The sequence below is a fragment of the Scomber japonicus genome, chromosome 12, assembly GCF_027409825.1.
Source record: "Scomber japonicus isolate fScoJap1 chromosome 12, fScoJap1.pri, whole genome shotgun sequence".
NCBI lineage: Eukaryota > Metazoa > Chordata > Actinopteri > Scombriformes > Scombridae > Scomber > Scomber japonicus.
This window is the reverse complement of record NC_070589.1, coordinates 7,829,399-7,845,599: the sequence shown is the minus strand read 5'-3', so window position 1 is coordinate 7,845,599 and position 16,201 is coordinate 7,829,399. Positions and strand designations below refer to the sequence as shown.

At 37.9% G+C, this 16,201-nt stretch overlaps 1 protein-coding gene across 1 annotated transcript in view; it reads right to left on the bottom strand.

The window, feature by feature from the left end:
• astn1 (astrotactin 1) overlaps positions 1-16,201 on the bottom strand; it is a 389,683-nt gene that overhangs the window by 207,209 nt on the left and 166,273 nt on the right. Inside the window, exon 13 of the mRNA XM_053329701.1 lies at positions 2,359-2,525. Coding sequence (XP_053185676.1) covers positions 2,359-2,525 — 167 coding nt within the window. The remainder of the gene's footprint in view (positions 1-2,358; positions 2,526-16,201) is intronic.

Here is a 16,201-nt window from a genome sequence, read left to right as displayed (position 1 = left end):
CAATATGAACCTTGTCACGGCCATCTGTCCTACATGTATCCATCATCATATAGAAAACTTCAGATTGTGCAGGGCCAAGTAACTTTTTTACTGATAAATTTTGATAAATAAAATGTCAGTTGAAATGTTCAGCTGATAGTCAGTGTTTTCAGGCTTCTGCCCAGAACATTCCAAGTATTCAACGTCTCCCTCAAGATTTTATACTTGTCAAGGCCACTAAAGCAAAGACTGGGGAAAGTATTCAGACTGAGAGTTCGATTAAAAGAAGGTGAAAAGAAAATAAACTTTCATTCAGGTGAACTATTTTTTATCTATCATCACGGGGGAAGCTTCGTTCTATTGTAAAGTGGATGACTCAGAAACTATTACCACAGCACATCAGAATCTGTACAGACTCAATACTCGACAACAAATCCTGGTCTGACAGCATTCCACTTTCTCCACTACCTCCTAATCTATGGAGGACTTGCAGTTTGTTGCCCACACTGCAGAGTGAGTGACTTACTAAAAATTATCCTTCATGAGTGGGATGTCTGGTATGAAAACACCAGCCGTCCACACTAACCACCATCTACCAAAAACATTTCTCAAAGATTGCATACATGTCAGCACCGAACCAACCCAACATTCCTTTCTCATTCTATCAACTCCCTCAACCATGCTTACTCACTAATACTCTGTTGGCCTTGTCCGACCCATCATGACACTAACATATTGCTTATTTTTGTTCAGCTGGCCAGTTTTGGCTGGGCTCTAACCTAACCAAGCAAATGAATTTCATTGATTTCTGGAGAATTTAGCAAGTGAAAGAATATCTGCTTCCACAGTATGCCCAGCTCTGTATTGAATCACACTCGAGGACGTGAGCGGGGAGTGAAATCGCCTCACACGGGGCACCAGATGCTGGTAAAATTTGATTTTAATGGGAAAATTCATGTCACTTGCTGCACTAGCTGGAAGAAGCATTTAAAAGCTTTAGTTATATTAAGTAGCATTGCTTGCAGCGATTAGATACATAATAACTGCAAGCATTGATTTTGAACTGCTGCATTTAGAATATTTCATGTAGCACCCACACAAATTAAAGATTCATATACGTGTACATGAAAGGTCACTAGAAATGTGGAGGGAGACATATTTATATAAGGCAAAATATATATATAGTCCAATTTCGTTGTACTATTGTACTTGATATGATTGTGCAATGACAATAAAGATATATGTCTATTTATCTATCTATCTATCTATCTATCTTGACTACTAGAGCAAACACAAATTACTTAATACTTAAAAGATCCTCTATTGTTCTAGACTAAGCATTATTAAATCAATGAAACACACATTAAATGTACAGATGGGTGAGTTAGACTTACTCAACTATCACATAGTATTGTTATGCAGGAAGATCTAAATCACTGTCAACAGCTGTGTGAGTGTCAGATTAAAAGGAACACTTAATAAGTGGGCAAACATAATGAATACACATGGATACAGGACTACTGCATGATACACCTGAGGAATTAAGAGTCATTGTTGTTGCTGTTGACCTCAACTAATTGACTCCAGCTGGCCTCACTAAATACTTTTATAAATATGAAATAATGGTGTGAATAATATGCTGTGAACCTCATAGTGAGTAGATCTTCATATTTTGGACCTCGCTCACCATCGTCATCATCAAGAAGACCACAAGGGAAAGATCTTTTTGGGAGTATTGATGTTCATCCTTCAAGTAGATAGATATCAGAGACTTGAAAAATATATAGCAAGGAGCACTGATGTTTGCCATCCATCAGCATGGTAACACAGCTCCTAATGTATATTTTGGGGTTGTGTATTACCTGACTTTTGTAGGTAACACTTTACTTAAAGTCCCAATATTTAGCTTTTACAAGCAGTGTGTAAACAGTTAATGAATGTTTTATAATAAAGTACAATGTAGTTGTTAGCAGATATAAGGATATTTTTAAAATAATATATAAAGTATTCATCCAAAAGGGAACAAACAATCCAATAAATGACTATTCTTCCCAATCAAACTGAAAACTGCACTTATTGTTTATTCAAACAAATACTTAGTTCAATGGTTGCAATTTTGGAGACTCCAAAAATTCAAACTGCATCATCAATTTGCCTGTAAAATGTCCTGTTGTCAAAATAAATGTGCTAAAACCAATACTCAATCCTTCAGTATTGATATAATGATACAGAGACGGGTATTACTTTCTCTATCAATGTGCAGACAGTCACAGGACTGGACACCACATGAATGATGACAGGACTTAATATAACATGCTTAGGAAATAAAATAATTATAGTAATTAAAAAATATAAGCTAGTGAATGTGCTCCTCCTTACCCACAGAACATCTGGATGTTGTAGAGAGTGGGGTCATCCTCTAGAGGGGCCAGCTGCTGGAGACACAGCTGCTCACATCCTCCGTTGAAACCGTCAGAGCAGTCGATGCCGATGTGGTGGTCGTAGCAACCGGTCCCATCCTTCATAGGACTCAACCCTGGAGGGCACTGTAAGGAGGAGTAGGTGTTTTTAAAATGACTAATGTTAGCAATTACTGACTTTTAACTCTGTGTGCTGGAGGGACACTTTCTTACAGCTGCCTAAAACAAAAAAAAGTGATAAGCAGCCACATTAACTCTCATCCCAGATGGGACAGGTAAACAGACATGATAACATCTGTGCCACAGAATTCAAACACTCAGATTTTTGTTCCCATTAGTGCAGCCTGTGTGAACACAGAGCTTAGTATGTAAAACTGCACAAGGCAAGATGTTAAATTCTCATATTATCAGCCTAAATAACAAAATGAGACCACAACAGAGGCACAGGAAATGATCACTGGTGACACAAAGTACACAAAGAGTTAAAAACAAATGGACAAACAGGAACATCCATGCATGTCATTTCTATCAATGAGGTGGAAAGCTGTCAGGTTGCATTACATTGAGTACAATGGACATGTTATCACATTTACACCATCAATCTTTCCTGCTAAAATTTTATTGACAACTACATGTATAAGTTACATATTTGACAGGTATAATTTGTAATGTATCACAAAATCTTTTTAAACATATCAATATGATAGCAAGACATTAGCAGCTCTGGGAGGGTGTTCTTACACACAGTGGTGTTTTGAGCTAAATGCTAACCTTAGCACGCTAGCAAGCTCATGGAAGCTATGCTAATATTAGCCCAGACTGCCATTTCCATTACCATTACTAGAGCCACAGAATGAGTGTGACTAACCAAAGTCAAGCAGTCAATATGAAAAAAAACAAAAACTAACAAATTAGTGTCAGATAACATTAATAATTGTGTCCTTACTTGCTCATGTGTTGTAGTATTGTGACATCGTAATGCAAGAATAGTGAATCGCTCCCTGACAAATCCTGTCCCTGCTGAACTCATTCAATAATCAACCACAGTAGGTCAATTCTTCATGACATAATCAATAGCTAGACCTTTCAACTCTCATCTTGTGTGCATTAGAAACAACAGAGCCTATGCATTAAACTAGTTTGTTTACTATGGCACAGGGAGTGATGAGAACAGTGATGAAAAGGAAGGGAACCAGTGTCATCTATCATGAAACCCCCTTTAAGATGAAGCAATACTGTGGGTTTCAATTCTAATTTCCATACAAGCCCTGCAAAACATGAATGGGTGTCATTGATAAAGTTTGAGAAAGACTAAATAATAGTTTTACAGAGCAATGAACAGCTTCTTAATTGAAATGCACTGTGTGTTGGAGTGAATTTACAAAAGTAGTGTGAGACCTAACTTCACCCCGGTTCCCCTCCTCCACTATCTTGTTCAGTTTTCCCTGAGACATTTTTTTGCACAGACCTGTCAAGTCACATTCACATCAACTTTTCTATCAACTATTACTTCAAAGGAAACTTTGATGGAGTGCGTTTTAACAAGGTATCCCCACCTATAGAGTCGTGACAAGGCAGTTGGTTTCCTCTATGCAGTGAGGTATTTACAACTCCTCATTTTATTATTCAGGATACTGTATTCTTTAGGAGGGCCCCAGTCACTCATTTAGCTAAAAAAGATATATTTTTTTAATTAAATCCCAGAAACAAACAAAAACCGTAACATGCCTGTTGTGGATTCCAGTCTACTTAACATTTTTTGTGGATGTATACTATAATGTATTTTGTTTTTAGAGAATCTAACTAACTGAGAGCATGGAGAGATGGAGAACTAGTTGAATAATCTGACTGGCATCAGCTGCTTCATTCATTTCTTCATGGCCACACATATTCATTCAAGTGTTAACAGTGGCCTTTACAGCTACCCACTTCTCACCATTACTCCGTTGATATGCCAATGCAGTGCTATAAATGGCCTGCTCTTTGACGCAAATGTCTCTAAATGAAGAACTTGTATTAGAAGTCATTGCTCTCAAATGACTGGCACAATCTACAGTTAGCCTGCACCTAGCCGCGCATGTTATTCATCCTGGATCATGCATATATACTGTACAGATTGCAGGTTACAGTGATGGTCACAGCCACACAGGTTAATATCTAACACACTCACTCTCCACTTTAGTAGTAATGTAGTAGAAGTAGTTCTGTATCATTGTCCTGTTCTGTTCACATCTCAGTTCTTTGTTGTTATATTGAGTATAGTTATCTTTTGTTGATCTCTTTTATAGGCTTAGTTAATAAGTTTACCTCGGTTTTTGTAAAATATTTAATTTTGGGGTAAATAAAACTCTATATTCCTGTCTGCTCATTGCCTTACTGCTTGATCCCTAACAGTTACATTTGGTGGTCTTACATCTACAGTACGTACATGTTTTTGAACACAGACTAGAAACCCTTTCCCAACAGTACTGTCCCAAAACCAAGACTGCAACCTTTCTTTCTTGTAAGCCTGACATTACTTTATGATAACACGGATGAAGCAAAAATATAACTGGTAAGATAGCCCAGCTACTGCAATGTGTGTTATTTAGTGTGATTTAAATGAAGGCAACTGGGAAGATGACCAGAGTGCAGATAAAGTCGGAGCAGGTTGAATAAGATACTGTGATAAATAAACAGGCTTGCATTTGGCAGCCCGAGCTGGCAAACAAATCCAAACCACGTAGGCACAGACAGTAACAGCTGTAAGCTTTTGGCTTAGACATCATCTGGCAAGGTACTGGGGCAAGATGGTAGATATGTTCTTCATTTGGATGCCCATAGGGGAAAGAATATAGACAGTACAAAGAAAGGAAAGGAAGAAATGAGAAGTAAGTGTGCAGGTCGGTGTGATGATAGCTTGGGGTAATATGAGGAATGACAGGGTCTGGAGAGTTCAATGAAAATCAAAGGTCTAAGGAAGGTTGGCAGGCTGAAAGGTTGAATATGACAACCTAGAATTAAGTCAAACGTGTGCACATGCAGTTATAATGGGATCTAATATGTGGTTTGAAGAAAAAGAAAAAGAAATGATAATTTTTTTCATCACTGTTAAGAGTTTTGGCAGTTTTCTGGATATGTTACTCTAAAAAACACATAGTGACACATTACTGACCAGGTTGTAAATCCTCATTTAGCAAACGTGGTTTGTAGAACCTTTCTGTTCACCAGTAAAAAGCATGACACAGTCCAATGCTGGGCTTTCTCAACTTTTGCCAGTTGATAAAATTAATTCTATAACAAGTATGATTTGTAGTTGAGGGACCAGACATTTAAAAGTTCATAATTGACTGTGTCTACATCGTTTAAAAAAGAGGACAGTAATAGCCAGTACATTGTTGCAGAATCATTTATACAGTATACTGCATATGCCACTTGTAACTATTTTAAAACCAATGTGCTACAATTGTTGACAGAGGATGGATCTATTGTAAAACGTCCTCTGTCTACTGTGTCAACCTTATAAGTTAGAGTTCCAGACCAGGTATTTGTTGTCATGCTTGTACAGAATGGGGCCACATGTTGAAAGAGTGGTTACTGGTCTTGTTCCCTTGAGAAACTCATATTGATTTTGTCACTCTGCAAGGGGCCATTGTGACAAATGATTTATTACCTGTAATGCAAGGAGCACATGCGACATTGAATCGGCTAACACATCTGTGGCACAGAGTCTTTAAATCACTGAAACTCAGTGCAATCAATGGATGTGTGGACATGTGGTGCAGGCTGAGAGGAATCTGTATTGATGGGTCACTGCACTGTAGCTTGCCAACCACAGATAGCTCTAGTTATAGACTGCCGTAATAGGCTTCTGACATGCCGGAATAGCGATAACTCTGGGCCATTTTCCAGCTGTCCATAGTATAATAATCATTAAGAATATGCGCTTGCTGGAGTCTTTGTCTCTGGATTGTTATCACTTGAGATTTCCACAAATCTGGTCTATAATCCTGGGTAAATCATTGTTAATCCTCTGTATAAAACCACTCCCAAAGTAAACAGTCTCTAAATCCTTAAATTTTATCTGATTAAAAACGAGGTTGCTTTGTTTGCAAAGAGTAAGGTGGAATAATTCTAATGACTCAGCATGGCTGGTGTAATAAGAAAATAATCCAGATTAACACTTCTTAAAAGTCCTCAAAGGTTTAGGTGCAAAGAAGGTAAACAAACGGTGTTTCCCAAAGTGTTGCTTCTTGGTAATTTATTTCTCACAAAAGAATTGGGAATTTATTATAGTTATTATAGTTTATATATTATAGTTATTTTATATCTTGCTTGTCTTCCCTAAAGTGATATCCATATGACATTTATGAGAAAAAGGTAATTAGCTCTTACTTGTGATTTAAGATATTTGAAAAGGTTAAGAACCTTGCTAAAAATGTTGATTTAATCCCTCCAGAGCAGCGTGAACTTTTAAATCTTGCCTTCATTGCACAGCATTCTACATTTTTTTTTAGAGTTCAAAAGCTCTGAGAGTTAGACTGTAGCACTGTGTTTTCAGACTGACAGGTTTCTATAATGTTGCTTGCTGTAGGTCAAAGTTTCGGTAGCCCTGAAGAGACACAGGTTCGGGACTGACTTAGTTATCTCTTACTACAGGATGAAAGAATATTTTACTGAAACCCTGTGATTGCATTGGTCAGTAAGTCTGAGTTTAAGTTGTTATAACCTTAAGTGTAAAGCAAATTACATCACACTCAGGTATTGTATGTGGTCTTTTTGCAGCTAACTGGAAAGAGCATATTTCATCTCAAAATAATGAACTGGTCACTAGATAATGACCAGCTACTGACACTAACAAAGAGTTCTTTGAAGGCAAAGTAATCACCATTTATCTTGGACCATTTAATAACTGGACAGTGAGTGAGAGTGCTGTCTGCCCTGCTGTAGAGGAAGCTAGCAGTACAAAGCTTGCTCTGAAAAACCCTTGAACCACCATGCCTTTTAATCCTGTTTCTTAATGGAGATAAATTCCTGCAGTGCTTTTGAGGCTTAAGGGAATCAGCACTGTGCCATTGCCAAACAGCAACAAATCCCTGTGAGAGGAGTTGGATAAGCTATGCACTTTTCAAATTAGTCTGATAGGCAGATCAGTGCAGAACTACAATGATTGAAGACTTAAACAGCAAGCTAAGGCATTCACCAGAAAAAAAAGAACAGAGAAGTATTAATCATTGTTCAAAGGATTCTAATCAAGAAGGTACAAAAGGTCTTGATTCATTTAACTGTCTTTAAGAAAAATTTAACAAATTACACTTGCTGTTCTTGCTTTGAAACGTGGTTTAGTCTGCTGTCTGTATCCGTCCCCTACTGTGAAGCTACCGTCAAAATCAACAAACAATTACAAAAAGATACTGATGTATAGTAATCAGTGGTTTGCTGTGAGCCTGCTATTATTTCAACTAAATATTTTACATCATACATTTAAACTTGGGTTGATAACTCTATTTCCAATAATTATTTTCCATGTCTTTGTAACCTCAACACAATGATTTCAATTAATATTTCAAATAAATTAAAACTGAGTACATACTTTGACAGTCTAAATGATTAATGGTGCGGCTTTGCATACTGGGATGCAAGTAAGTGAAATCAACAGTTGCTAGCAGCTGGCTGGATAATGAATTAAGGTGCAATCTGGACTAACAACAAAATACAGATATAATAATTGTGTTTGTGTTCTCACATCTGACCAATATGTGGAGTGAATGTTCTCACATGACTTTCAGTGATGATGCATTGCTCATGATGCATTTTGGTTCACTTACATTGTTCTGTGTGATGACAAAACCAAACCAAGGGGAAAATGCACGCCTTGTCAATTGATTTACACCGGGGCAAACAAACTGTAGATTTGAAAATGTCCTTAGAGATGTGTTTAGACTGGCTTTAGATTCTCTAAGCCTCTCATCCAAAATGCCTCTTCAAAAATCATCAGAAACCTCTCGACCAAGTCGAGCTGCACTTGACTTTGTTCATCTTGATATACCATGACGTGGATGACACAGAATATTCACAGAAAAACCCTGCCTTCTCATATCTGCACAACTGGGAAGTTGTAAAAAATTGTCCGATGCAGATATATCCCATTTTACCATTGGGAGTAGGGTTTCAGATATTAATATGTGCTAGTCTAAGTGCAATTCACACGATCTGACTAGCACTTAGGCTTACGTATACTCAGACCTTTATCACATAAACATACTTCTAGTTGGAGAATATGGTTGAGTAATGAAAATGTGTGACTTAACCAGAGACTAAAAAAATTATAATAATAACTATAATGGATGGCGAAGGCTAGACTCTGTGATTCTGGAGTTACACCATGGTTATGTCACCTAACTAACATTGTTGCTGTGATAGTGACTTGTCAATCACAACATAGTCATGCTCTACAGCATACTCTGATTCTATTTTATGCACTAAATCAAGAAAGTCAAGAAAGTCATTTGAAAATGACCCTACTCTCATTTTCGAAATACACTTCGATACAATCAGACTTCTTTTTGGAGCCAGTGGAGTTGCCCCCTGAAGGCCATTAGAGAGAATGCAGGCAAATTACCTCTTCTATTTTCGAGAGCCCAGCAGAGTTGGTAATTATAATCTACAGATTAAGAACCTTGAATACACGCACCAGTGTTTTTCTACAGGGAAAATGTTTTTTTTATCATGCCAGTTTGTTTCATGATATCAAAATTCAGCTCAACTGGACACACATTTAGATTGTGCAGTATAAGTATGTATTTCTCCTGGGCAAAACCTATATAACCATGTCTATTAAGACCATGTATAACTCAAATGGTACTCTAGGATTAAATATGTTCATAGCATTAAAAAGCATATTGACTGATGCATCAAATAGAGAACTGGGATAATGCATTTGCCAGAAACTTTAAAGGCTTTTCCACACTGTTGAGAGAGAAGCCCACAGGAGCAATTGTGTCAAGTTTACAGAGAAATGTATCTATTCTGATGGGGTCTGTTAGAGAAATCACATTTTGTAGCCTAAAACACTATTCCAACATTTTGACTTTCCTTTGATGTTTCTTAATAGCAGAAGTTGCCTTGAGATAATTTTACACAGGCAAGTGTGGTGAGATAAGCAGCGTGGGTCAAAGGCCAGATTGTCCCAGAGCAGTAGCTCCTCATTCCTATCTCCTGTGGTTGTGATGGTGAGTAATTTTGGCCAAGAAAAATCTTGGACATTTAGTAACCCCACTCACCTCCTTCACAGCAAAGTGCAAAGAGCACAACAGGGAGCGTGACTGAGGTCAAATGGCCATGTTGCATTCGAAGACCTTCCTTACTGACTGGGGCTGATACTGCTGTATCACTACATCTGGCACTTTAATGATATAACAATCTGTGCTGAGCTGTAGTCGGCTGCTACCCACAAAATATTCAGGAAGTTATTTAAGTTATTTATTAAACTTTATGGACTTAAAACAAATGTGAGATTTGTAAATTCAGAGAATGTTCCAGTCTTCGTGAATTAGTAGTAAAAACCTAATAACTTAAACAGACCCTTGTTACTGTGAGCAGAACTTCTAACAAAAGAATGCTTTATTAGTTTATTAGCATTATTTATACTGTGTGGCAAGTGTCTGGTTAAGTTTGAGCTGTATTTGAAGTTTTGTGATCTAATGAGGTCGTGTTGTTTTTTCTTTTTCTCTGCTGTTTTCAGACACTCTTTGGTTTATGAGGAACCAGACATTTCAGCAGGATTATCTGAGGATCTGAGCTTTCATAGTTAAAGTTAAACAAAGGTTGGGGATTGCTGCTTTATACACATCACAGTCCTGGTACACTACTAATAAATATGCAATTGATCTCACAGCTCTCTGCAAAATTCAGACAGCAACTGTCGTTATGGTGATGCTACAGTTTTACATTTAACTACATTATTGAGGCCAAAACTGAAGTCAATGTAGTTTGGAAGATGAAGCTTCAACATTGTTGAATTTAGTACTAAGGATAGCATGTTTAAATGAGTATAGACTTTCCACTGCATTTTTTTCCATCTGTTTGTTACAGTTATATTTTTTAATGAGCAGTTAGCGGCTAACTTTTTTGTCAAAGTTTGATTTCAGAAGTGGAAGATCAATGAAGTAATACGTTCTTCTAACTGCAACTGTCGATCACTGACTCAATGACACACTGACTGACTGAGTGATGAAGGTATCCCAGAATGCATTTTGCATCAGCCGGCAGCAATGACAGAGATTAAGCTGTTGCAATTTTCATTGTAGGACTGTTAATGTCTGTAGGATATGAATGTATATCTTTTCCAGCAAGAAAGAAACCGTTTAGATCTCATTATTTGTTCAGTTTATCCAAATAACAAACTTTACACTCATGAAACCCACTGTATAGGGGTCATTTACCACTCGCAATAATGATTAACTTGATATGAACGGCAATAAAACCATTTTAGAATTGTGGTGGGAAAGTGGAATAATATATAACACATTTTTAAAAAGTCTTAATTCACCTAACTCTAATTCACCCATTCAATAGCAGCATAAAGTCTGCATTCTCTAATGTTTAATTATCTTAATGTTTTATCATTTTTCATCTATTTTAAGTATTTTTGATGTTTTTCTTATTTGTACAGCACATTGAGTTATGAGTACTAGATGAAAAGTGCTATACAAAAAAATGCTGTTGTTGTCCATGTGTGATGGATGTCTATCATGTTCAAAAGTACTTACTGTAGCAGGTCCATTTTTATACAGTAATGTATGATATATGCCACTGTTGCTAGTAGACGTTCTTTCCACTGCAGTCCTAATCAATCTCATTCAAAACTCCACAAAGTCTGGTGGCAACGAAAGGGTTGACTGCCCCTACTGCTGTTAATCCTTAAATTGGCACTATCCACTCGCCATAACCTGACTCCTGAGAAGATCGGCAGGTCAACATATGTCGTCATTACAAGAGAACAAGATCCAATGAACTGATCTGTGCAGCTCTTTGGAGATTTACTGCCGGCTCTAATGTCTCTGTAGCATTTTGATATATGACTCCTTTTGGAAGATACATTTTGGTCTCACTGATGAAATCTAAAAATTGCATCTGCAACATGACTTTGTCTGAATATTAAGTTAATCTTCATGTCTTTACTTGACAGAACCACAGCACTGCCTCTGAGTCTCTATATGAACAGATATCACCACATTTCAATAAATATAAATTTATGAAAAAGAACAGATAAGTCTATATTACATTTTGTTTTATTTTATTGAACTACATTAACAGTTTGGATTTCTATTATAGCTACATTACAGACTTAATAGTCTGTATCTCTCTGGCAATGAGGTTTTTGTTTGAAGACAAAAGTGATAGTGGAGCTTTGAGTTGACCTTATTTTGTCACAGTACAGTCAGGTAGTTATGTTGAAGCTGAGCTTCTACTGTCAAAAAGTACACCACTGTTTCAACTGCAGATTGGTCGTACTGCATCCTCACAAGTTTGTACTCATGAGTTAAACTTGCCAAGTCTCAACTGATAGTGATTTTAATTATGCAGCCCATAAATTAATGGAGAGAGTAGACAGGAGTCCAGGATGTCTTGTATTGAAAAGGTTTATTTACTCCATGGAGGAGAAATGAACGAATGATCAGTACACATTACATGGCCTGATGCTTCCTTCAATTCTGAAGTTTCTCTCCTCCGGGTATAGACCTTAAACCACACAGATAATGCCCAAGGTTGAGTCATGCCCAAATATGGACAGATCCAACACATCTACAATATACAGAATTTAGTGTACTGGTCTATAGACAAAACATTGCTTAGACAACACTCAGGACCTCTGTCCTACATCCAACACTATATCAAACTTCTGACTCCAGCTGCCTCTACTCCATTCAGGGAAAACAGTCAAACACATATCTGACCTCGGCTGTTAGGGAATTTTCCATCATTAATATGCACTGGGTCGGGGTTGAGCATAGCTCAGCGGGTAGAGCACCCGCCCCATGTATTGAGGCTATAGTCCTCGTTGCAGGCGACCGCGGTTCGACTCCCGAGCCGAGCGGTCTTATCCTGCGTGTCATTCCCCCTCTCTCTGCCTCCTGTTTCCTGTCTCTCTACACTGTCCTGAACATTAAAGGCAAAAAATATACTTAAAAAAAAAAAAAAAAAAAAATATGCACTGGGTCAAACTAGGCTTTGCGGTCATAAGCAAGGCCTCACCAAATGATAGGGTTAGACACTGTCTCCCTTTTGAGATAGTGGTAAGCAGTGTGTCTGCTCCTTTTGGGGAAAACAGGAGCCATTCTGATAGTGTTGCTATAGCAGCCGAGGTCAGATATGTGTTTGACTGTTTTCCCTGAATGGAGTAGAGGCAGCTGGAGTCAGAAGTTTGATATAGTGTTGGATGTAGGACAGAGGTCCTGAGTGTTGTCTAAGCAATGTTTTGTCTATAGACCAGTACACTAAATTCTGTATATTGTAGAAGTGTTGGATCTGTCCATATTTGGGCATGACTCAACCTTGGGCATTATCTGTGTGGTTTAACGTCTATACCCGGAGGAGAGAAACTTCAGAATTGAAGGAATGATCAGTACACATTACATGGCCTGATGCTTCCTTCAATTCTGAAGTTTCTCTCCTCCGGGTATAGACCTTAAACCACACAGATAATGCCCAAGGTTGAGTCATGCCCAAATATGGACAGATCCAACACATCTACAATATACAGAATTTAGTGTACTGGTCTATAGACAAAACATTGCTTAGACAACACTCAGGACCTCTGTCCTACATCCAACACTATATCAAACTTCTGACTCCAGCTGCCTCTACTCCATTCAGGGAAAACAGTCAAACACATATCTGACCTCGGCTGTTAGGGAATTTTCCATCATTAATATGCACTGGGTCAAACTAGGCTTTGCGGTCATAAGCAAGGCCTCACCAAATGATAGGTTTAGACACTGTCTCCTTTTTGAGATAGTGGTAAGCAGTGTGTCTGCTCCTTTTGGGGTAAACAGGAGCCATTCTGATAGTGTTGCTATAGCAGCCGAGGTCAGATATGTGTTTGACTGTTTTCCCTGAATGGAGTAGAGGCAGCTGGAGTCAGAAGTTTGATATAGTGTTGGATGTAGGACAAAGGTCCTGAGTGTTGTCTAAGCAATGTTTTGTCTATAGACCAGTACACTAAATTCTGTATATTGTAGATGTGTTGGATCTGTCCATATTTGGGCATGACTCAACCTTGGGCATTATCTGTGTGGTTTAAGGTCTATACCCGGAGGAGAGAAACTTCAGAATTGAAGGAAGCATCAGGCCATGTAATGTGTACTGAACCTATCATTTGGTGAGGCCTTGCTTATGACCGCAAAGCCTAGTTTGACCCAGTGCATATTAATGATGGAAAATTCCCTAACATCAACTAGTAAGTACACAAGTCCAAAGTTGGGGTACTTAGTATTGAGAAAGGCCCTGTGACAAACTGGATTCAATCAATGCCTGGTGTACTTCCTGTGGGCTTGTTCACTATTTGTTGCCACTTCCTGTATTTGTCATTTCAAATTAAACTGTCTCTATCATTTTATTCACAGTGCAGACAAACCTTGTCTTGTTCATCTCTGAGTCTGTCTGCAGGTCTTCCTGTCAAGACTGCATACAGCCTTACCCTCTATGTTGCCTGAGAGAAAAACTGAGGTAAAGAAAAGTTCAAAAAATCTGCAGCTTGTAAAGCCTAACTGTTCAGAGCACAGAGTGCTAGTTGAAGTTGACTCAGATGTTGATTTACTCCTCTCTTCTTAAATATGGGTCTTAGCAGTTAGATTGTTAAAAGCAAATGTTCAGAAAGAATTTAGAGAGTCAAATAATAAATGGGTTAGGGTTCAAATATAAATGTAAAAACAGGATTTTGAAAAGTGAGATGGGCATGACAGCGGTACACCCAGTGGAAATGCTCCAGTCATACTGTACATAAAATAAAAAACATAATCATTCAAATGAATTATTCCTTACTGAAAAAAGCAGGGTTTGTCTGAATCATTTTGTTTTTCACATTTCAGTGCTTCAGAAGTTACTGAAATTAAATAAACTTTAAGTTTAAAATAAACACATTCAGCAAAAAACTTCCACATTTCCATTATTCGACAAATTTCCAAGACAAATTAACCCATAGTTGACTTGCTCTTCAGCAGATGCTTTTATCAACTTTCTCCGTGTAAACACACTCTCACATAAATCCAATGACCCGAGGAGAGAAAACATCAGTACTGACAATCTAATGTGCTCCTATTCCTCTTTAGGGCTGAGGTCTAGCTATATCTCTGCCAGGTATTGACTCCACTCAACACTGCTTAGTGTCCTAAAATGTGATCCCAGTCAAGATTGGTTTTTGCTGCCTAAGGGTTACTGCACCAATACAAAGTGTTAAACAGAAGTGCTTTAGCCAGCAGCATACTGTACTGTATGTTACTCTTCAAAAAAATGTTATTAAAGACCACCTGGCTGGTCATCAGGTGGTGTATTCTGCTGCTATTATGCAGTGCAGATTGTATAATTGTGTGTGTAGCTCTGTTAAGTGCTAAGAGCGTCATGCTGATGTTCTATGCAAAGATGAAAACAGTTTAAGTGCTTTACACACATCCATGCATACATACACATACCTACAAAGATACATACTGTACAAATACAGTGTGTTCACTTAAGAAAATACTCAACTGAAAAGGAAACTCTTTAGTTTGCTTTTAAAAAGGACAAAGTGTGGGTTCTATTCTTTCGGTGCATTGAGTGCCAGACAGCAGACTAAAAAATGCTCTAGGCACATTGAGGAGATTTATACCTTGTGACCAGAGAGATCTATGAGGATTGTAAACTGACAGCATGTCTGAAATGTACTGTGAAGCCAGACCACCAAGTGCTTTGTAAACCAAGTGGAGGATTTTGGATTGTATTCCGAAAACAACAGGTAGCCAGTGAATGCTTCGGAGGTTTGGAGTTATATGGTCCTTTTTTTTGTGCTGGTTGAAATTCGTAGAGCAAAGTTCTGGATAAAGTGTAATCTATGGATTGTTTTGTTTGGGAGACACAAACAGAGAATTACAGTAGTCCAGCCTGCTCATGAGAAATGCATGGATGAGTGTCTCTGAATCAAACTGGGAGAAAAAGCCTCTGATTTTGGAAATGTTTCTGAGTTAGAAAAAGGCAACCTTGATATAATATCCCTAAAACTGAGTTCAGCATCCATGGTTACTCCTCCTTTTTAATTTGTTCATTTATTTTAGTGATGTGGATGCCAGATACTGGTAGACCAGCTGTCTCTGGGCTTTAACACCCACATCCAAGATCTCAGTTTTCTCCCTGTTCAGCTGAAGAAGTTAGCAGCCAACCAGTGAAAGATGACGTGATCTAGTTTCTGGTTTGTGGTTGTCTGCAGAATTGTGTAACACTATAGGGTGTATTTTGTGGTGGTAAGTTGTTGACTGGGGCAACAGTAATTGGAACTGAAGTACTTTAAAGAAAGAGATACTTTTTTTTGGACTACTGTGGTGTTCAGGGTTTTCGCCTCTTCAGTTTAATCATGCTTCACCTTTTGAATCACAAACTCATCAAGATGCATCAGAATTGACCGGCCTACTAATACTTTCAATGCCATAATTTATGAAAAGGACAACAAAGTGTGTTGCTGTTGTTTCATTTAAAGGACAGTCCACAGATTTCTAGGATTGGGTATCAGTATTCAATTCCTTTAAAGGTATTGACCTAAATACATTGATACCGAGTAGAAACATGTCTCG